At 40.3% G+C, this 24,409-nt stretch overlaps 1 protein-coding gene across 1 annotated transcript in view; it reads right to left on the bottom strand.

Annotated features, from left to right (window-relative positions):
- Nucleotides 1–24,409, bottom strand: part of DNAH5 (dynein axonemal heavy chain 5) — a gene marked incomplete at its 5' end in the record, with an annotated part of 198,001 nt that overhangs the window by 145,103 nt on the left and 28,489 nt on the right. The window contains 7 exons of the mRNA XM_080679156.1: nucleotides 1,971–2,142; nucleotides 8,609–8,815; nucleotides 9,774–10,095; nucleotides 10,388–10,473; nucleotides 17,284–17,391; nucleotides 20,964–21,179; nucleotides 21,733–21,855. Of these exons, the coding sequence (XP_080535282.1) occupies nucleotides 1,971–2,142; nucleotides 8,609–8,815; nucleotides 9,774–10,095; nucleotides 10,388–10,473; nucleotides 17,284–17,391; nucleotides 20,964–21,179; nucleotides 21,733–21,855 (1,234 nt within the window). The remainder of the gene's footprint in view (nucleotides 1–1,970; nucleotides 2,143–8,608; nucleotides 8,816–9,773; nucleotides 10,096–10,387; nucleotides 10,474–17,283; nucleotides 17,392–20,963; nucleotides 21,180–21,732; nucleotides 21,856–24,409) is intronic.

The raw sequence follows: 24,409 nt of genomic DNA, 5'->3' as shown, positions 1-24,409 counted from the left end.
CTTGGTTTGCTCACACTATTCTTTCTTTGGCCAGTTTTCTCATTTTCTCAGCCTCCCTAACTCTGACTCAGACTTGACGATTCAGCTCAAATGCACCTCCATGAGGAGGCTACTTGTGAGCTACACATACTCATGCGGCCCCCTCCTCTCATACTGACATTGACCCTGAGCAGCCTTCCGTTCCTACATATACCACATGGTCTCCTCTTGCATCTTATCTTCTGGAATGCATATTTTTCAACCTTTCATCTTCAACACTTAGCCCAGTGCCTATTCCACAGGAGGTATTCAACAGATCCTACTGAAGTGAAATTCCTTCAGTGTTTCTTTTACTGTCACTACCATAAGGTATATTTTAAGTTGTAGTAAAGTAATATTGAACACTAAGTTCTATGGACAGAAAGGCCAATTCTGAAACAAATTAACAACTTTACTTCCAAAGTAGGAATGGTGGTTAATGGATTGTCATCTATGAAGTAAATACATTTTTTCAACATTTCTCATATAGTCAATTCTCTTTTTTTTTCTGATACTACTTTTTTCTAGGAAACGAAGTTAAAATTGAATACAGAAAAATCCATGTTATATACTCACGATGTATCAGAGATGTAAACACTTCCTTAAATAAATACCTTTACTTCCTAAAGAATAAAGCCCTAAAAGTTCCAGTCATTTCTAAGCTAATTATTAAAGAGGCTACTCAAGATAGTTCTGCCTGGTAAGCTTACTCATTACTAAAAGAAAGTCAACACTTTTATTTAAGCATGTGTGTGCTCAATAACATTCTTTACTACTTCTGATTCTTCAAAGCCTCCTCAGGACCACCTGTGGTAAGCTGATGTCTTTGAAGAATCTGACTGACTCTTCAAAGCCTCTTCAAGGACTTCTATGCCCACCTCCCCTCCCAGCATGTCTACATCCTAATCCCCTGCAAATGTTACCAAGGGGACTTTGAAGATGTGATCAAGTTAAGGATATTGAGATATGGAGATTGTCCTGGATTATGTAGATGGGGCCAAGGTAGTCATAAGGGTCCTTATGAATGGGAGGTAGGAGGGTCAGAGTCAGAAAACAATGTGACTATTGAAGTAGAAAGACAGACAGAAAGAGATTTGAAGATACTAAGCTGCTGGCTTTGAGGATGGAGTGACCAGCAGCCAAAGGATGTAGGCAGCCTCTGGAACCTGGAAATTCTCTCCCTGGGTAGGCAAGGAGAACGGCAACATCTAAATCTTCTGGGGGGAAAACCCTTCATACCATGTTCCAAACTGTGTTCCACCGCCCACCACAGAATGTCTATAAGGTGTTACTATGTTCTCCTAGAAGGCAGCCAAGGAATTCTGGGAAATGCCACCAAACAGCCTACTTTTGGTGACCACTGGGCAATGGCATATTAAGGGCTATGAGAAGTCCTACAGAAAAGAAGCCTGCCTGGCTTGGCTCAACCTCAATTTCCCAGGCTTCTCTGAGCCCAGATCCCTTCTTTGCAGCATTCCTGTACACATTCTGGGAAATTGTACTTTTAGGAATATACCACTTTACATATGTTTTTAAGTGTATTACATCCATCATTAAGAAAAAATGTTTGCATAAACTTTTCCCATCTATCCTGCTCTTCAGCACTCCAGGCTGTCCAAATCTCCCCATCCTTCAAAATGGGGTCTGAAAATACACTAACCTATTAGTATAAAAGGCTGAATGACTCTGAAGATCCTTTAAATTCTAATGTCCAACAATAAATATATTTTATAATGTAGTTAATCTCTGGGGATAAAATTAAATAGTGACTATATGTACTTTCCAGGAAATTAATGGGTTCACATATTTTGGTAAAATTCCTTGGGGAACAGCTTAAAAACAACGCTCCCCATTTCACGATTTATATCATAATACCTGTAAGAAATTATACAATAGATGTTAAGAACTCAGCCTTTCAAATTGAGAAATAACAGCCATTTAGACAGACTTACTGATCTTAGCAAAAGCATGTTTCAAGTATGTCTCAATGTTCAGAGATGTCCAGGTCAGTGCAGCCAGGCCGGGTTGGAGAGCCTCGTCCACTTTAGCCAAATGAGGGACCATCAGTGGCTCTATGATGGGAGGCATTTTTGACTTCACTCTCTGATATTCAGCCAGCATCATCTGCAATGAAATGGGGGTCAAATAATCAATATCTCACTTTTAATATCTATTAACTAGGGGCCCAGTGCATGAAATTTGTGCACTGGGGGTGGGGGGTCCCTCAGCCCAACCTGCCCTCTCTCACATACTGGGAGCCCTCAGGGGATGTCCTACTGACAGCTCAGGCCCGTTCCACCCCTGCCCAGGCCTAAAGCCTCGGGCCCTGGGCAGGGAACCCCCAGCTCCCTCTGATCGCTGGCTCCGCCCCTGCCCCCTTGGCTCTGATTGCAGGCTTGGCCCTGCCCAGGAGCCCCGTGGCTCAGGCCCTTCCCAGGCTGCTCAGGGCCCACTTGGGGCTTACCTCAGAGTGACCTGGGTTCCAGAATGTTCCCAGGACCCAGGCGCTGGGTGCCTATGTATGCAAATTAACCTCCATCTTTGTTGGGTTAATTTGCATACTCACTCTGATTGGCTATGGGCATAGCAGAGGTACAGTCAATTTACATGTTTGTCTATTATTAGGTAAGATATCACTTTTTTTAATCCAAAAAGATGACTTTTACTTAGATCTGGCTGTAGGGCTCCAGTAGCAGCCTGGCAGTAGAGTGCCCCAAAGTAAGATTAGAACAGAAGACAAGAAACTGCTCCATAAATACACATTCCTAACCTGATAAAACACAGCTGAGGAGGCAAGAAAAAGAATTTAAGAGTAATAGTTTCTCACCCCCTGCCCAGCTCAAAAGGGGAGAAAGATTTTTAGGCTCAGTGACTTTGCTAAACCAGGTGAAGTCACATTACCAGTGCCTTAGCCTGTGTATCACTAAGCTCGTGTAGTCAACTGTGTACGCTGGTACCCCATGCTTCCTGCACCTCTGGGCACTTCCTATGGACCATACTCATCACCCAAAGTGTCAGGGTCACCAGAGGTCCGCTCAGCCCATTGCTGTAAGCCAAGTCCTGATGCAAGACCCGAAGCTTACAAGGAGTCAGGAACCAATGTTGATATTATCAAGGGTCATAGCTTTAAGTATCATCCATATACCAAAGACAACCAATTTTTTTTTCATTAAATTCACTGGGGTGACATTGATTAATAAAATTATATACAACCAAATTTATATCTCCAGCCCAGACCTCACTCCTTAAGTCTAGATTCATATATGGCAAGCACCTACTCAATACTTCCACTTGAAAATATAGCAAACATTTTAAGCTTAACATGTCAAAAACTGAGTCTGTTCTTCTCCAAAACGTTATCTGCCCAAAGCATTCTCCATCTCAACTAATGGCAATTCCATCCATCCAGTTCTCAGGCCAAAACTCAGAGTCATCCTCAACTCCGTTCTTTATCTCACACTTACATGCAATCCATCAAGATATCCTGTTTGCTCCATATTCAAAAAGAGATCCTACATGTGACTTGCTTGCCACCGCTACCACCATCATTGACTCTCACTTAAACTATTATTATAGTCTCCCTGCTTTCACCCTAGAGTCTATGCTCAATTTAGCAGCAAGAGTAATCCTTTCAAAATGTAAGTTGGATCATGTCATACCTGTTTATGTGGCCACATGGCTTCCCATCTTATTCAGGGCTATAGCTCTTATGTTGGTCTGCAAAGACCTATCCAATCTGCACTCCATTGCTTCTCTGATTTCATCTCTAATCACTCCTTTCCTCTCTTACCTGCTCCTGCCCTAATGTCTTCCTTAGCCTCGGGGCCTTTGTATCGCCCTCAAATACCATCTTTTCAATTCAGCCTATCCTGACCACCTTTTTAAGATCCTAAACTATAACCAAAATCTCCTGCATACTCTTTCTACTTTGCCCTATTTTTTCCACAGCACCTATCACTTTCTGATAAGACTATATAATTTACATATTTACTAGTATAATGTTCATTGTTTATTTTCTGTCTTACTGAACTAGAATATAAGTTCTATAACAACAACAATTGTGTCTGCTTTGTTTAATGTGTCTGAAACAGTACTGGGCACACAGGAGATGATGAATCCTATATCTCTAATTAATTAATTAGTTCTCATTAGAAGGAGCATTTGTGATCAGAAACTCATGGATTCTGGTCCTCACTGAAGTTTACCTGTTGTTAATGTTGAACTGTACCAGTAACTTATAAATTTGTTACCATTTTTAAATAAAGGGTACTTTTTATGATAATGTTAACATCAACAATAATTAATTACAATAAAGTAACTTTAATGCACTGGTTAAATACAATTGTTTTTAAGCTCATATTTTTAATGTGCATGTTGGTGTTTTTTTGTCATTAGATCAATGTTTCCCAAAGTGTTTTCCCTGAAATCCATGCCCCAGAGATTCCATAAGAAAAACTATCTCTAGATGGAAAAGTCTGGAAAACACTATATACAATATCTCCTCTCTTGCACAGTCAACTAATATTACCAATGCTGAGAAAATTGCAAGAAGGAAGGAAGAAGTCTAGTAGAATTTATCAATGTTGTTAAAGCCAACATTTCCCAAATGTGCCAAATAATCCTTTTTTAATATAATACTTTTTCATAATTTCTATATAGCCTTTCAATTTCCATAAAAGCCACTTTCAAAAAGCCTAAATTTGAAGGTTCTATTATAGCAACTACTTATACATTTCCTGAAGCTTTTCTCTACTGCCTTCCTTTTTATATTGTCCATCACTTATTCTATTTGGGAAGCAGTTCTTACAATCACCTTTCTGTGTCTACCTTAATCCTTTAATCCCATGAAGTATTACTCATCCATTTTATAAATGAGAAACTAAGGCTTAGGAGGGTAAAGGAATTTGCCCAAAGATAACTGTTTGAATCCAGATCAAATTGGCTTCAGAATCTATACTTGTAGCTACTGGCTCATCTCTTTCTACTTTGAACTGCCTTCCAAGAAATAGATGAAGAATATAAGCTCTCAACTACTTTGCATATCTGTAGAGGCCTGAAAGCTGAATTAAACATTTAGCACAATAACTCTGTGACACCTGAGATGGTTCCCCTAATCTGCCACTAGATCTGCTCTTAGCAGCTACTCATGTAGGTAGGAACCTTTAACTCTTTCCACCTTCAAGATACAATAAATATTAACCAGATGACAGTGTGCTTGCTCAGATGGTCATTTACAACTGAGTGATTTAAAAACATTCTTTGACCCTCCTCTCCTCATGGGTGGGGTCTATGCCCCTCTCCTTGAATCTGGGTGGGCTTATGGAGCCCAACAGAGCATAACAAAAGTGATGCTATGAGATATTGAGGCTGCCCTAAAGACCATAAGGCTTCCTCCTTATTTACTTAACACCTGCTCTTGGAAACCTGAGTTGCCATATAAGGAATTCTACTACCCTGAGGCCTCCACACTGGAAGTCCACATGTAATTGGTCCAGTCCTTAGTGCCAGCTGAGCAAAGCTTCCAGCCACCCCCACCAAAAAGCCAGACAAAAGAATAGGGCCATCTTAGACCTTCAAGACCGAACCTCTGTCAGCTGAACTAAATAGCCTTAGTCAGTGCCACACAGAACAGGGAAATCTCTTTGCCCAGCCTTGCTTACATGCTTTACCCACAAAATCATGAGATATAATGAAATGGTTGTTTTAAGCCACTACACTGTGAGGTCCTTTGCTACATGCAACAGATAATTGAAACAATTCTGTGGACAAAATTATCACCAGTGATATTATATTCTTTAATATATTTTGATTGATTTCAGAGAGGGAGAGAGAGGGAGAGAGAGATAGAAACATCACTGATGAGAGAGCATCACTGATAATTGATCAGCTGCCTCCTGCACACCCCCTACTGGGGATCAGGCCCGAAACCCTGGCCTGTGCCCTGACTAGGTACCAAACTGTGACCTCCTGGTTCAGAGGTCGATGCTCAGCACTTAGCCACACACCAGCTGGGCTTATAAATATTATATCTTAATAAAAAATACTACTTTCTTTGTAAATATGTACACTGACTAGGTGATTTTCCTGACATGCAAGAAAAGTCTAAAAGGGAATCCCAACATGCTGACTAGTATGTGGTGAGCCCACATTTCAGGAATGTGTGTCTGTTGCCAATATTAGCTTTTAAATATAACATGGAGGAATAAAAAACAGCAGACTCAAAGTCTGGTTTCTGGTCCCACTTCTGCCCCTTATTAGCTACTAGAGGCCCGGTGCACAAAATTCGTGCATGGGGGGGTGGGGGGTGTCCCTCAGCCCAGCCTGCACCCTCTCCAATCTGGGGCCCCTCGAGGGATGTCCGACTGCCCGTTTAGGCCCGATCCACAGGCAGTCAAACATCCTTCTCACAATCCAGGACTGCTGGCTCCCAGCTGCTCGCCTGCCTGCCTTCCTGATTGCCCCTAACTGCTTCTGCATGCCAGCCTGATCACCCCCTAATCACTCCCCTGCCAGCCTGATTGATGTCTAACTGCTCCCCTGCCAGCCTGTTTGCCCCCAACTTCCCTCCTCTACTGGCCTGGTCACCCCTAACTGCCCTCCTCTTCAGGCTTGATTGCCCCCAACTGCCCTCCCTTGCAGGCCTGGTCCCTCCCAACTGCCCTCCCCTGCTGGCCTGATTGCCCACAACTGCCCTCCCTCTCAGGCCTGGTCCCTCCCAACTACCCTCCCCTGCTAGCCATCTTGTCACAGCCATCTTGTGTCCACATGGGGGCAGGATCTTTAACCACATGGGGGCAGCCATCTTGTGTGTTGGAGTGATGGTCAATCTGCATATTACACTTTTATTAGATAGGATAGAGGCCTGGTGCACGGGTGGATGCCAGCTGGTTTGCCCTGAAGGGTGTCCCGGATCAGGGTGGGGGTTCCCTTGAGGCATGGGGTGACCTGGGAGAGGGGCCTGTGGTGGTTTGCAGGCCTGCCACACACCCCGGTGACCCAAGTGGAGGCCCTGGTATCTGGGATTTATTTATCTTCTACAATTGAAACTTTGTAGCCCAGAGCGGAGCCAAGCCTTCTCCGTGGTGGCAGCCATTTCTGTTGGGATTTATTTATCTTCTATAATTGAAACTTTGTAGCCTTAAGCGGAGGCCTGGGCTGGCCAGGGTGTGTGGAAAGCTTGGCTTCCTCCATCGTCGGGGAAACCCAAGCCTCCTGCTCTCTCCGGGGCCGCAGCCATCTTGGTTGAGTTAATTTGCATACTCGCTCCTGATTGGCTTGTGGGTGTGGCTTGTGGGTGTAGCAGAGTGGTGGTTAATTTGCATATTACTCTTTTATTAGATAGGATGAGACTTTGGCTAAGTCATTTCTGAGGTACAGTTTTGCAATCTATAAAATGCTATAATAATTTTTGTCCTTACTGTACATGATTTTGGAACATATCTAATGGAATAATAAACATGAAAATGGTTTAAAATTTAGAACATTATGCAAATGCATGACCTTACTGGCCTCCTATCATGTTAACCACTAAAAAATTGTAACAATGGTCCATCTTGTCAAATGTTATAGCTGCATCTCTGGGCACCACTTGTCACTGCTGACCAATGTCTCCCCCATGAAACTTTTCTTACCCTTGACTTCCTTGACACTCAAAGGCCAATCTTTAACTTTATTGGCATATTCGGCCTCTTCTCTCAGACCTGTTAATATTGGAGCTCGTCAGGGATTGGTCTAGACCCTCTACTTTTCTTTATATACATTCTCTTCTTTGGAGATCTCATGGGACAATGACTTTAAATAGCAACTATATTCTGATAACTTTCAAATGTATGTTGTCTTTAACTTTGACTTCTGCACTCGATTCCAGAATTATGATCTATCTGCATAGATAACACCTCCACATTGATCTCTAAAAATTATCTTATACGTAAGGTGGCAACAAATGACTCCCTCCTGCACCCCAAAATAAACTAGTTCTAGGCTTTGCCATCTCTGTAAGTGGAACATCCATTTAGGACCAATGTACGCTACTGAGCAAGCTGTGCAGAATGTAACCTATGTAAGCAGTAGTCTACAACAGCCATACTTTAAGTAAATCCATTGAGTTGCTCACACTAAAACCAAAGAACTCAGCCTGGAGATCTCCCATAACCTGCCTGTTGATATAAGTCTCTGATTCACTGCTCTATTACTTGGCTGACATCCTAGTTCAAGCTCCCATAATCTCCATCCTGAACTGCCTTCAAACTGGCTTCACAATGACATGCTTGTTACCATAAAATGTATTCATCATCCAGAGGTAGGAATGATTTTTATTGTAAAAGACATCATGCCTTTTTTCCTGCTCAAATTTCTCCAATGGCGTCCTGGTACACTCAAACTTATAACCTTGGTTTGCAAGATCGTAATGACCTGGCCTTGCCACCTCCACAGCCTCATTCCATGGCACTCTCCCCATCACTCATTCCACTCCAGTCATTCTGGGCACTTTCTATTCCTCAAGAGTGACACATCACCTTTTTTTCTAAAATGCAAGCTGGAGCTAGCCAGAAAGGGGGTGGGGGCGGGGGGGGGGGGGGGGGCACTATACCTTCATGTTACTGAAGTTCTTTTTGTATATATCCCGTTTCTGGAAAAGGGCAGCTGCCAGGGATGAAACCTCCAGACCCATCTGTGACATGCACTCTGTTTCTCTAAATAAGGTCAATATCTGAGGGTCAAAGTTTACAAACAATTCTCCCGTGCCTGGTGCCTTCACCAATAAAGAAGCCTCAAGTCCTATGTGAACTTCTTCAATCTGTGAGAAGAAATCAACATTATTACCATTAGAAAGTTCAATGCATACACAGAATATACAGCTCAGCCATTCCTGGGAGAGGATCATTAAGTGTTCTTCCATGGAGATGAGCTTCTCAAATTAAAGACAATGGGGTCACTCACTCTTCTCCTAAGTTCACTTCAGAAAAGGGCCTTCAGGTCCTTGGTCATAATGTTGCACAATCAATTCAACAAAATGCATGGGTCATGATTCTCTCACACTGACATATATGTGGATACCGCAATTCATGGTGACTTCTCAAACCACTTAGCTCCTTGATACCTTAATTTCTACTCAGTTATCTTTTTCCTAATAAAAATGTCATAAAACCTACTAAACTCAATTTTCAGTTATTTAGAAAAGCAATGAAGACCACTATGGAGACATCTTTATATTGGCTCAGATACCAAAAGGTGAAGCAGGAAAATGAGAAACCATTTTCGAGGCCTAAAAGGCTGAATTTCATCCTCCAAAATACAAAAAAAGACACCTTTTTGCCAATCTACAAGGGCTGGTAGGTTTTGAAACGTAATTTGATTAACCTAGTATAGCCAAAGAAAACTTAAGACTTTGATTAACACTCATAGTAGTGTTCACTGACACATTAAGAAACTGAATGGAGGAAAAGAAGAAAGAAATCCTAATCAACCAAGTAAAAGAACCAATAAATAGGACCTTCTCCCTTAAGCGTTTGTAATTAAATAAAAATTAGTTTGTTACCTGACTATGATTTTATTTTTCAAAATGAATCATTATTTTTCTTCATGGACATATTACACTCTTTCACTGATTACCTACCTATATTCAACCAAACCTGTCTTATAAAATACCTGCAAACTCAACTTTCTACAAAAATAAAACTGTTCAATGCTAGCAGAGGGTTTCCCATTGATTGACAATGGAGACATCTTTGAAGAACATAAATGTACAGACTTACTTGTTGAAGCCACGCCCTGTGGTAGAGAACCTCAAATTCCAGGAGTACCTTGGCCACCCTGTTGTAGTTACGGATCACGGGTCTGGCTTCCGCCGTCCGAAGCACGCTTGGGTGCTGCTGGAAAAGCTGCATTGGTTGCTGAATCCTGTGGAAGAGCTGACGGGCCCACAGAATCTTCCCAGCAATGGGAGGCTGGTTTCGGGCCAACGGAGGATCACACTTCTGCTTTGTATACAGCTTTGCAATCATATCAATGTCAGCCCCATAGTTTTTGAGGATACACCGGTATTTGTCATCAATACCAAGATTGGGTATATTCAATCTGATTTTTTTAAAGTGAAACACTTGAATTAATGAGATAATAGCTAACAATCTCTTTTATTAAGACATTATAAAACATATGCTAATGAAAGAAAATAAGATATTTGGCTAATTTAAAAAAATACTATCAATCCATCACATTGCAATAAAGTGATTTCTAAAATACAGTGTCAATCTTTAAAATATAGGAAAAACTAGATACATTTTTTGAATTACTTGAACATTAAGTAATATAATGATAGGCAGTCACAAGGTAGAAAATTGAACTTAGAAAATTATTCTTAATTTTTTACCTTTCAAATTTCTTTAACATACTTAGAGCTTGATTTGTGTTTTGAATCTTCTCAAATGTAACATCCATGAAGTTCTGCAACTCTTTCTAAAACAGAATAAAGTCTGATTATGAACAATGAATTAGCATTGGGGAAAATCCTATTTAGCATCAAGATAAAAGAGCTTCCCATTCTCTACAAGTACATGTAATATAGGACAAAACAGAACAGAAAACTTCATATTCACCCGAGCCTGAAAGAAAGGTAAAATGCCCAAAAGCCAAAACACAGAGGGGCTACAGAGCCAGAGCAGTCCCAGGAGTTGACCCCGTGGCAGGGTCCAGAGGTACTGGGTCAGATATAGGGACTGGGTTAGGCACTGAGGCTTTATCACTGTGGGCAGAGAAGTTGTGGGGTCCTAACACTCTCAACAGACCCCTGCAGAAAGCCAAGGCACTTGGCGTGCTGTCCAGCCCTTGTAAGGGCGGTTAAATGACTGTCTACAAGTTGGGGAAAGCAGCAGAGGGTCTTGCCATCTGGCCAAGGCTGTGAATAGATAAAACAAGCCCTTTACTTTTTCTATGAAGAGCCTGATGATGAGTATTTTCCACTTCACAGGACATGGGTCTCTTTCATAACTGCCCACCTACCACTGCAGTGCAAAGGCAGCCACAGACGACCTGTGAACAATGAGGCAGGGCCGGATTTGGCCCGTGGGCATAGTTTACAGGGCCCTGTCCTAGAGCGATTGAAATTTCATGCCAGTGCACACCTAGATGAGGGGTCTGAGTTACACTACGCATGAGATGAGAGAGGTCTAAGCCAAGAAATTAACGTAAGAGCTAGTCTGGGATGGCAAAACCACTGGGGCCCAGCAGAAGGAACACAAAGCCACTCCACAGAAACACTTCCACAGCCCAGGCCACAAGGCCCCTACAGGAAAAAAATAAATATCTCCCAAGAAGATAAGTTCAGAAAGAATGACCTAAATATCTATTTCTTAAAGCCCTTAAATTTATTTTCCAAAATGAGTTTCATTATGGGTTGTTCTGAGAACCTCACACATCTTATAGGACTGTATAATTTTGTCCAAAAAAATAAAAATAACTACACCTAAAAACAAAGCACATGATTTATTCTTTGTTCTGTCTCAGATTTAGCACAGAGTTATCATTAAAAATCTAAACTGAGTTAAATAAAAGACCAAAAAAATTATTTCATTATTTTTCTATTTCATGCTTTAAGGGAAAGTTCCAATTAATTCTTTTTTTCTCAATTTACCAGAAAGAAGTTTTAAGCCTCTACAACTCTAAAGAGATCAATAATTTATGTAGTGATCAAATTGGGAAGCCAGTTGCATGTGCAGTGAAAATTAGTACCAAGATAACTTGGTTCTATATAAGTAATTTGGCAAGATGACCAGTTAGAAATATCCAGGACCCCACTGGAAACACTTAACCCTTGAAGCGATATTGCTATCAGGGAGCAAGCCACAGTGCTCCCTGCACCATTGAACAAAACCCCAAAGCTGAAGAATGGCTAACCCTATTACAATGTGCCTCCAATACTTCTCACTCTTCTACTGAAATTATCAAGAACAGTGCAGTTGGCCTACCCAAGTAAATACTCAAGTATTTCACTACATAAAAATCTCTGAGCGTAAATTATGCAGAACTGGAGCACTTGCAATGCCTCCACTCCCTCCCTCTAACTTCAGACACCAGCAAATCTTCACTGAGCCCTGTCATTGGAACCTGATTTTCCTTGCTTTTCCACCCTATAACTTCACAAAGGCCTATGCTGAGCTCTCTATGAATAAGACCCTGAATTAGTCTCCTTTTTCTCTCTGAGCATTAGGTCTGCTCTGACAATCTTCTGGAGTCCAGGCAAGGAATTCTCACACTCATCCTCTTACATGGCCTCCCAGCTCCTACTCAGTTTTCTGTTTAACCTGTTGGAGCCAGCATGAACTCTAAATCTGGACAGGATTCCAGGGTCTGGTTGCTTTGACAGTGGAGTCCTGCACACAACCCTGTTGTGAATCACTCACGTACCCACCCCACCCCCCAGGGTTTCATCCTGGAGATGCCACAGTTACCAAACCTCTCCATTCCTGTCTCCAATACTAATCCCCCCTGCCCCCACTCACCCTATCCAGACTCGTGGGAGGGTTGGGATTTTCACCCTGACTTTATAGAGAAAAGGACTGAATTCGTGAATTATTTAAAGGAGAAGGTGTAGACAGTTCAGTTAAGAGAAAGAGGGTGGAGAAAGGGACAAAGAAGTCAAACAGAAAGTAGTTGTCCAACCAAAGGGAGAAATGGACCATTATTGAGATGGAACATAGACATTAATAGCATTGAATTTTTAAAAAGAAAAGGTTAAAGAGAATGGGAACTGTACATAACTAATGCTTAAAACCAGGCTGTAGAACAATTACAAAGTTATACTCTTGGTATTATAAAAAGTAGACACAGGGAGAAACCAAGATGGCAGCATAGGTAAACACCTGAACTTGCTGCCTCGCACAACCACTTCAAAACTACAACTAAAAGACAAAACGGACATCATCCAGAACAACAGGAAGGCTGGCTGAGTGGAAATTCTACAACTATAAGGAAAGAGAAAAGCACACTGAGACTCAGAGGAGGTGCAGAAGTAAAGTGGAGAAGTACGGAGGCACATGTGTGGAAAGGGCTGGCAACTGAGGATGGGGTTGTCTTTTTCAATCGGGAGGGAGACACAAGCTCCCGACTGCTCTGAACTCCAGTTCTGGGTGAGACTCTGGGGATCCAGACTCTTACGGGGAGAAACCGGACTGTCTGGCATCGGGTGGAACTCGAGGGCAGCTTTCTCTCAGAGGTGCTTGCAGATATTATTGAGGAACACTGAGACGGGGGGACTCTTGGGGCAGGGCTGAGGATCAGCCATAGCTGTTTGCTCCTCCCTGTTGATTCCCTGAGACCCTGCCCCACCCAAGCTGTATGCAGAGGCTTTTGCATATGAATAGCCTGGCCCTTTGCAATTTAAAATTACCTAACAAACTGCAGCTTGGTCAAAGAGCCTCAGAACTTCCAAAAAAAAGGCCCAAGGCCCCACAACAGCTTGCATTGCTTCACAGCTGGGCCTCATCCAAACCCCAAACAAAGAAGAGGAATCTGCAGATCTCTCCGTAGCTCCTGCTGGGTGGCCTCAGGCAAAGGCTAAATTTGCACCTCCTTGGAGATCCAAGAGCCAGTGTACCCAGTGGTCTGAGTGGGACCATCCAGATTACAACTCCTCAGATCCATAAGGGACACACTAAGGGGGCAGACTCAGTGAGCGTCAAAGCCCCACTGAAGCAAGTCTTGCCCCATAAGGTTGTCTCCAGCACAGAAGTTCTCCCAGCATAGACACAGCTGATCCTCACAGCCAATTGGCCTAAAGGTCAATTCCTCCCAGTGATACCAACAACAATCAACTACAACAAGACTGTGCACACAGCCCACAAAGGGGTGCACCAAGAGTGTCCACCTCAGGTAATTGGGGAGGCTGAGCCACTGGGCCCTATAAGACACCTAGCACACAAAGCCGTGCTATCAACACAGGGAAGCAACCAAAATGCGGAGACAAAGAAATAGGTCACAAATGACAGAAATTGAGGAAAGCAAACTACTGGATATAGAGTTCAAAACAACAGTAATAATGTTTATCAAGAATTTTCTAGAAACCGCCGATAAATTTAGTGAGTCCCTCAAGGATATGAAAAAGGACCAACTAGAAATTAAGTATACACTGACTGAAATAAGGAATAATATACAGAGATCCAACAGCAGACTAGAGAATCGCAAGAATCAAGTCAAAGATTTGAAATACAAAGAAGCAGAAAACACCCAACTGGAAAAGAAAAAAGAATCCAAAAATATGAAGATAGTGTAAGGAGCCTCTGGGACAACTTCAAGCATACCAACATCTGAATTATGGGGGTGCCAGAAGGAGAAAGAGAGCAAGATATTGAAAACCTACTTGAAGAAATAATGACAGAAAACTTCCCCTACCTGGAGAAAGAAATAGACTTACAAGTCCAGGAAGCACAGAGAACCCCAAACAAGAGGAATCCAAAGAGGACCACACCAAGACACATCATAATTAAAATGCCAAGAGCAAAAGACAAAGAGAGAATACTAAAAGCAGAAAGAGAAAAACAGTTAGTTACCTACAAGGGAGCACCCATACGACTGTCAGCTGATTTCTCATCAGAAACTATGCAGGCCAGACGGGAGTGGCAAGAAATATTCAAAGTGATGAATAGCAAGAACCTACAACCAAGATTACTCTACCCAGCAAAGCTATCATTCAGAAATGAAGTGCAGATAAAGAGTTTCACAGATAAGAAAAAGCTAAAGGAGTTCATCACCGCCAAACCAGTATTATATGAAATGCTGAAGGGTATTCTTTAAGAAGAGGAAGAAGAAGAAAAAGGTAAAGATAAAAATTATGAACAACAAATACATATCTATCACCAAGTGAATCTAAAAATCAAGTGAATAAAAAATCTGATGAACAGAATAAACTGGTAAATATAATAGAATCAGAAGCATAGAAAGGGAGTGGACTGACAATTTTCAGGGGGAAGGGGGTGTGAGGGGTTCAGGAAGAGATTGGACAAAAATCTTACACCTATTGATGAAGACAGTGGCGGGGGGTAAGGGCATGGGGTGGGGTGGGGAATCAGGTGGAGGGGAGCTATGGGGGAAAAAATCGTACACCTAGGGATGAGGACAGTGGTGGGGCAGTAAGAGCAGAGGGTGGGGTGGGTACCGGGTGGAGGGAAGCTATTGGGGGGGGGGGGGGAAGGAGGAACAACTGTAATAATCTGAACAATTAAGATTTATTTTTTAAAATAAAGTAGACACAGGCTTGAAAAGCTCTCCCCTTCCCACTCATTTCCCTCCATTTACTTGGAAAAAAATAAACACTGTTCTAGCATCAAGCATCACCTCCTCTCTGAGCCTTCGCTCCTCCCAAACAAGTGGAAGTATGGGGCTGTTGTTTTCCTAGGCTCACATGCTGCCTTGTGGGTTATAGCAATTCTAAGATTCTATATTATGTTTTGTAGGCCTGTCTTCCCTCTAAGTTTCTCAAGGAATTCTTTGGACTTTGATCTTTGCATCCCCAAGGCCTGGTACAATATCAGAATATTATACTTCTAACACGTATGTACTTGCTTTCCTATCATAACACATATCTGCCTTCTGTCTGCTGTGAGCTGTGAGAGCAAATCTACTTGACTTATTTTTATATTCATAACCCACAGCATAGAAGCCTAATACATAATTGATGTACAGTAAATGCTTGTTTAATTACAATAAACTAGCTCTCATTAAATCATTACTCAGACTTTAATTCCACAAACATTCTTTGCTCTCCAATTATAGGTGCCACCCACCAGGCCCTGGAGACACAAATAGGAATGAACATGATTCCTGCCCTCAAGGTGTTCACCATCAACCTGTATTCCACATAAAAGCTAAGGAAGTGCCAGATCAGAAAGTGCTGGCAAACAGGTGAAGACTGACAAATGCACATTGGCCATAGAGCACAGAATCAGGATCTGCCACTGTCCATCCATTTCCAACAAGAAGAGAGATCAAGATCTGTTGTCCTTATGTCTGAATCATCCCCTAAAGTTGGTCACTGCTTAAACTATTACAGGCATTATATCTTCCTATCAACTGAAATGTGTCTTATAACATGATGGTTAAAAACTTAAATCCTAGAGCAGACTGCCTGGGCTTAATCTCCACGCCACCACTTGTTATCGCTGTGACTTCGGGCAAGTCACTTAACCTCAAAGAGCCTCATTTTCTCCTCTGCAAAATGAGGACACTAAGAGCACTCACCTCATAGGATAATTAAATGAATTAACACCTATAAAGTGCGTAGAACAGTACCTGCATACAGAATTAGCCAGTTTTATTATGACTCTTTCTACCACTGAACCCACCCCTCCAAAATGCCTGAGTTCTTTTTTCCTTAAAGTGTACCAGCTTTTTTTCTTTTCTAGAAAAGAAGTAACAGATGGCCATTTTCCTTTTATAATCAGAATAGTGCAAATTTTTGCCTCACTGGGATGAAAAAAAAAGTCTTGAGATTAATTATGATAGACATCTATTGGGTTGTCTCCTCACCTTACCCTCCTTGATTCTCCTCCTCTGATAGCAAATATTCCCAAAGACCACAAGGGGGTGCTGTCTCTCCTGCTTTACCTCATGGATCAGGGCTAGAACTGGCCAACCCAACATTCTCCTTTGGAATTTGGAGCTGGGGCTAGGCCTGTGATATGTTCTCAGAAGCTGATGGCAGCCATACACTGTTCATGCAGACTGACAGTCAAGATGGCTGGTCTGTAGTGAGGACGGGGGAGTGTGGGAGTGGGGGAATGGGGGGATGGGGAGTGGGGGGGAGGGGGATGGCTGAGAGAAGGAAGAGAGAAAGGGGTCCAGATGCTGAGTCAGTCCTGTTTCTAAGGCCAGCAGCCACCTTGCCTTTGGGACCTGCCAAACATCACTGACCATTTGCTTAAATGACCTCTGGTCATAATCACTGCTATAAAATAAACAAATGGAGATAAATTTCTATATTCTAGTAACCCTACCTTTCAACAGAAGATGAAAGTTAATAGCCTAAGAAGATGGAAGATATGTAGACATCTGTGATTACAGATCATTATCCAAAGTTATACTTATGGCCCTTTAATCTATGAAAAAGAGCCTTCAATTATTAATCTGAAATCATAAAACACAGGCTGAGGTTGCTGCCGGTCACCTCCGTGATGAAGACGCCTTGCCCTGCTGATGGTCATGATTAGCAGCATTATGCAGAACAGAGAAAGAAAACAAACATGCCTGTACCAGGTATTTTATTACACAACCTACATGAAGGTCATCAGTCTGCTTGCAAAACTCTTCATAATCCTGGTCAAAATCCATTTTCCGCAGGTCTAAGAAATTATATTCCTTCTTCTTTATGGTGAAAACAATACCCTGCAATGTTATAAAAGAAATAAGCCATTTCAATATTCTAGCATTACGTAATTAAATATACCCGTTAAATGTAGAACCTGAACAATCATTACCAAAAAGGCAACTTAAAAGGAGCTTATTTCTTTAGTTACATTGCTTAATCCTTATTACAGCAATATAATGTTGCCTACTGCAGTCAAAGAAATCATTTGGAAAGCATTTTCATGAGGTTTAATGTCTTTTTGAAGAAAAATGTAAAATAAAGACTACATCTGAAAAGGAGGAGAGGTGTTTTCTCTAAAAATGTCTTATTAATCACATCTGAAATAATAAAAAACAAGCCCAGAGAAGTTACTAAAATATTTTTCACTGAAGTTTGACTTCTCAGAAAATAAATAAGACTTTAACAGAACACAAACTTAGAAAGGAAACAGTTATAATATCCACAGATGATATACTATCTTCGAAACCTCAAATGGCTTAAATAAAACGTCAAACTTCAATCTACCATTTAAAGACTCTCTAGAATTAATTGGCTTTCTCTGCCCTGCAAAGCTGCAGTCTATGACTACAAGAGGACAAATTAGGCAATTCATCTCCTTGAAACACTATTATCCAAAGTTTTGTTTGCTCTGAATAATGAGCTATAAAGCTCTGTGATCATTCTTAACCAGGTCCTAAGCCATTCGCAAACTCGGGAGCCCACGCTGTTGACACAGGCATATAATTTTTATGAAGAATGTTGGGCCTCCTTCTGCAGTCTCCTCTTCAAAGTCATTTCCATTTATATATCAATTCAAATATCTTAATAGACAAAAGTGTATAAACTGCATAACTCTGTGAATCAAGTTTGCTAGTTAAAACAACCTACTCTTTCATGCTGTATAGCTACAAAATTAGCTCTATTTACTATTAGAAATTGTATATATTATAATGTTACCCATAGTGTAAAAGAGTGTAAAAAAAGCATGGAAAAGCTACATCTCTACATTTAAATATGGTAATTAAAATGACTTGGAGCTCTTAGAAAATTCTGTTCAATGATTGGATTTAATGGTCACTTAACAGTATTAAGTAAATAAACCAATTAATTGTGACCTTTAAACCAACTAATCACACTCAATCTACTTAGAGTCCAAATTGAAAAATAAATAAATGGATATATTATCCCCTCTTTATCTTGCAAAACTTTCAAAGTGCAGATTTTCAGTCCTTTATTTGACAGATTTTAAGTAATATTTTTATTTTTTAATTGAATTTATTGGGGTGACAGTGGTTAATAAGATGATATAGGTTTCAAATGTACATTTCTATGATACATGATCAATATATTGCATTGTGTGCTCACCACCCAAAGTCTTATCATCTTCCGTTACCATATATTCGGCCACCTTTACCCTTTACTTCCCCGCCCCAACCCCCTTCGCTCTGATAAGCACTGTTAACTGTGTCTATGAGTTTGGTTTGTTTTCTTATTTGTTCATTTGCTACTTTCCATTTTATATGCCACATATGAGTGAAATCATATGTTTATTGCACACCTACTATATACCAGTTAACGCTGAAGACACAGGAATGAACAAGACAAACAAATGTCCCCACCCTAGGGGAACTTACAACCTGGGTGGGAGAGAGATGGCCAGAACCCATGGAAGTCACAAACAAATGAACAGAGTAATTTTACACAGTGAGAAATGAGAAATGTGACAGAGTGTTTGAGGTAAACCACAAGTCAAGGTAAACAATTTAGAGAGGGTCCTGAAATCAAGATCTGGAGGCTAAGGAGGAAATAACTGTGTGAAAATCTAAAGGCAGAATTTTCCAGAAAAAAAGCACTGTAAGCCTAAAGGGGGACTGAACTGTGTCTGGAGATCATAGAATGAAGAGAAGAGGAGCAGGCTGGGGGGCGGGGGAGTGAGGCAGGGCCTCGATAGCCAGGCGAGGAGCCCGAGATACATCCCCGTGGATGCCATTTTGAGCTTCTAATACTGGTACTAAAACACAAAAATCTCAATTTACGCTTTCCTGCACCATCTACATTTTATTTCACTACCCTCTGGCTCATCCATTTTAATTAATATTGCACTTTAGATTTCCAAAGCAATTTCTTTTCCCAGTATTTTTATCAGGTTAGAACCGTCTTTATCCACTCTCAGACATATAGTTCAACTTCTCACTCAAAGATAAACTTTAAAATATGTTCCACAGTTATTTTTTTCATTAAGAATAGAGTCCAAATTGAAAAATAAATGGATATATTCCCTCTTTGTCTTGCAAAACTGTCACTTGCAAAGTACAGATTTTCTATCTTGCAAATTTCACGGGATTCACCTAAAATGTTTCCGGCTACATAAGAAAGATCTTTTCTTTTTCTCTCCCATAACCTGGTATACTTAGGAAATAAAAGACTACTTATGCTGGCTTAAACTGTTTAAGTACAAAAAAACTGGCAATAAATTATACGATCCTTTTGGCCTGGGTGGGTGGCTCAGTTGGTTGTAGCATTGTACTGTATACCAAAATGGTTGCGAGTTCAATCCCCGGTCAGGGCACAAATGGAAGGCAACTGATGGATGTTTCTTTCTCATGCTGATATTTCTCTCTTTCTCTTTTTCTCTCTTTCATCCTTCCTGTCTCTCTAAAATCAATAAAAAACATAGCCTCAGATGAAGATTTAAAAAAATTTTTTTTAATTATGAGACTGTGTGTGTGTGTGTGTGTGTGTTGTTGTTGTTGTTGTTGTTAATCCTCACCCAAGGATATTTTTCCCATTGATTTTTAGAGAGAGTGGAAGGGAGGGGGAGAGACAGAGAGAAACACCAATGTGAGAAAGGCACATCAATTGGTTGCCTGCCACACACACCCCAACCAGTACCAGGGATTGAGTTTGCAACCGAGGTACGTGCCCTGGAATGGTAGCCTCAACCCTTCAGTCCGTGGGCCACACTCTAATCACTGAGAACCGGCTAGGGCTATATGAGCCTTTTGAAATTCAAGTACAAACATTTTAAATTTCAGCATCACTGTTCTCAAACAAGAAATGATTGTCTACATCCATGACCACTGTGCCCACTTTAAAAACTAAGATTAGTCACATACATAGCCTTACAATATAAAGCAGTTAAAAGTAAAATTAACTAGGAATGGTAAAGCTACAATAAAATGCGATTCCTTTCATTTTTAACAGGTGTCCAAATAAATTGCTTACAAGCAGAGATAATCACATGACACCCAGAACTCAGTATAAATGAGTGCCTGACACATAGCACTGGCTTCATTAAATATTTCTTGCATGAATAAATAAAGTGATAAGTTATATTTAAACACTTTTCTTGTGCTACTAATGAAAATGCTTTTACTAATGATGATTAATTTTAGACTATTGGGAAGTCATTATCATAACCACACACCTGAAAAGAACATATTAGCACCATTACACAATTCTCAAGTAAATGTGATTACTTTATTGTTTAAGGGCTATGAGCTTATATTTCACATTATGAACTATTTGAATCATTTTAAATAGTTATTTGCATAAAATATCAAAGTTTTTGTTATGGATAAGAGCAGCAACTTTAGTTGTAAAACAATACCTGGTATTTAGTGACCATGCCTTCCAGCCCTTCAATTTTTGAATCTTGCAGGACCGAGTATGTCTTAAAGGCTGTAAAGATGTCTAATATCTTAGCAAGACGTCGGTGGAAAGTTTCAAATTTTCCAAAAATATACATCTCGCTGAATTCAAATTGTTTTTCATTTGGATCTTGTTTAAGCTTTTGTTTTGTCTTGTGAAAACAGAGCTGGTATTCCTTAAAATCAAAAAGCAAAATCTAAGAAAGGGAAAACAACAAAGGTATCAACCTTATTCTCTTCAGCAAAGGCAATGGCGAAGTGAGGGTGGGACTGCAAGCCCTTCTAGTTTCAAGGCTTTTCATTTAACTCATCCATCAGCCTGGAATAGCATCTTCTCCCATCCTCCGATCTAGCGAACTCCTAATTATCCATAATGCAGTTCAGAGGAGCAGCCTTTCCACCCTGGTCCCACCGTGTGAGCAATAGCCTCGCTCTGTGTCTGTCTCCCCATCCGTCTATCAGAAGCTTAAGAAAACCTTGGTCATCTGAGTCATCTTTGTATCTCCAGTATTTAGTGTGGTGCTGGGACACAGGAGGCTCCCAAAGAGGGTAGACGAAGTACATAAATTGGGAAGGTTTATTAACATGCAACTTTATTAATGGTGAAGAATTACTGTTCTTTTTAGCAACCAAGATTATAATAATGGCTAAATAATTTAAGGTGCATCACCAAACACAACATAAAAATAATAAAACGTTACCTAAATATATTATTAGGCTGACTATTACCTGCTTAAGTTTAATGGCAGATAATATTTTTTCCACAACAACATCCTGTGGCTGGCTCCACACAGAAGCGGTTCCATTGTTGGTAATACAAGCTTTACATGCAGATATCATCTGATTGGTCACCTGGAGTTTTCCAATAAAATGATATTATGTACATAAGACAGCCATCAATTATAAATTGAACTAGAGGGTCCTTAACTCTTGTTCCTCTCAGGACATACAATCTGTGGACTTGAGCTTTGGATTTGTTTGTTTCCACAGCAACTATGATCAAGCACTAGTCCTTTTTATTCAGCTTTATTGAGGCACAACTAATAAATAAAAATTGTATATATTTAAGGTGTACAATGTGATGATTTGATATACACAGAGAAAAGATTACCACGGTCAAGTTAATTAACACCTCCATCATCTCACGTAGTTATCTACGTGTATGTGCTGGTAGCACTTAAGATCTGCTCTCTTTAACAAAAGATGTGAAGGACCTATACATTGACATCCTCAAGACACTATTAGAAGAAATGGAAGAAGACACAAATAAATGGAAAGACATTACATATTGATGGGCTAGAAGAATCAACATAGTTAAAATGACCATTTTACCCAAAGCAATATACAGGTTTGATGTAATCCCCATCAAAATCTCAATGGCATTTTAAAAATATATTTTTATTCATTTCAGAGAGGAAAGGAGAGGGAGAGATAGAAACATCAATGATGAGAGAGAATCATTGATGGGCTGCCTCTTGCACATCCCCTGCTGGGCTGGGCCTCGATCCCCAGTAGGGGGCATACAGGAAACAGCCCATCTATGATTCTTTCTCATTATTGATGTTTCCAGGTCTCTCTCTGCCCTCTTCTCTTTGAAATAAATTTAACTTTATTTTAATATATTATGTATCATGCTTAACAAAATAAGTCTGATGGAAAAAGTCAAGAACCATGATTTCACTCATATGTAGACTATAAACCTAAAAGCAACAAATAAACAAAACAAGAACTCATAGACACAGATAACAGTATGGTGGTTACCAGAGGGAAAGCGGGAGAGAGGTAGTGAAGGGTTAAGGGGTCAAATATATGGTGAGAGAAAAAGAACTGACTTTGGGTGCTAAACACACAATGCAATATTGATGATGTATTATAGAACTGTACACTTGAAATCTATAATTTTATTAACCAATGTTACCCCAACCAATTTAATTTTTTTAATAAAAATGATCTGCTCTCTTAGCAAATGTCAAGTGCACAACACAGTATTGCTAACTATAGTCACCATGCTATACATTAGACTCCCAGAAATTATTCATCTTATATAACCGGAAATTTATACATTTTTACCATCTCCCCATTTCCGCCAACCCCCTAGTCCCTGGCAACCACCACTTTCCTCTCTGCTTCTATTTGTTCGACATTTTTAGATTCCACACATATATTATCTAAAACATTTGTTAAATCACAAAGTTGGAAGGACCGTGGACAATCCACAATTCAAGCCCCCTAGAAATGACTCACTTCCCAACCTAAACGCTGCTAAGAGTTTCCCTGATCTCCTTGAGTAGCTTGCTCTACCACCCAACTCAGTTTCTAAGTGTCATGTAGACTGTCCACCTGATCATTTCATGCCACTAGATCTGTAGCAGACATGTCTATAGGAGAAGGCAACAGAAAGAAAAAGTAAAGCTAATGTAGGTAACTATTAACATTTTATCCATCCGTCCAAACTTTAAAAAGACTTCAGACTTTTCTCGGTGATTTTTTATAAATTGAAAGGAAAACTGGACGACTACTGTATCCATGGAATGATATGATGGCTGGGATTTAGTGCAAAGGTCGGGGGTATATGAGAAAGAAGGATGGCCATGTGTTAATAATCGTTGAATATGCGAATATGTACAGGGGGTTCAGTATACAATTCTCTTTCCTTTTGTACCTGCTTCAAATTTCCCATAATGAAAGGATTTGGAAATTTAGATAAATGATGGTTTTACAATTTTATTCAACAAGGCCTGCAAATAATATGCAAGTCAGTTTGTGTTGTTACTAAAGTAACAAAACAAGTTGACTTTGGAGTCTTCTGCCCAGGGACTAGCCCCCGTGACCCCCACATGCAGTTTTAAAGTGTGGTCAGGAGTTGCTGCCTTGCTACTTGATGTGAAAGCAGAAGAATTTTTCGCTGAGCACGCAAGGCTGATGGCCCTATTCCCAGGAAGAAGCATGACTCCTACAGCATTAGTATTCACAGCACAAGTCATGATGAAAATTCCTCTATTTTAATACAACATTTAAAATTGTGCCTTGGCAATGAAAAAGTCATCTATTTCTCAGAGACCATTCATAGTGGGAAAAGCAATAGTGCTCACCGTAAACACTTAGGAGTTAGGACATAAGGTTTAAACATCGTTACCGTTTTTTGGCAGAATCATTATAATTGCTTTATGGATTACTGGAACATTGCAAGTGGCTTTTATTATTGAGATTACTATCCCAATAACACCAAGTAAACAACTGTGGCATCAAATAAATTCGGTACAGTAGCTTATAAATATGAAACAGGAGATAGTCCGTTTTTTCTTAATTAAATTTATCCATGGGAATAAATAATGTGCTCAATAACATAGGTAAGAAATTCCAAAAAGAATCTTTTTTCATTTTTATTATATAAATAACACAATAT

Source organism: Plecotus auritus (assembly GCF_963455305.1).
Source record: "Plecotus auritus genome assembly, chromosome: 7".
In the NCBI taxonomy this organism is placed as follows: domain Eukaryota; kingdom Metazoa; phylum Chordata; class Mammalia; order Chiroptera; family Vespertilionidae; genus Plecotus; species Plecotus auritus.
The sequence above is the reverse complement of the archived record's forward strand: the minus strand, read 5'-3'. Positions and strand labels throughout refer to the sequence as shown.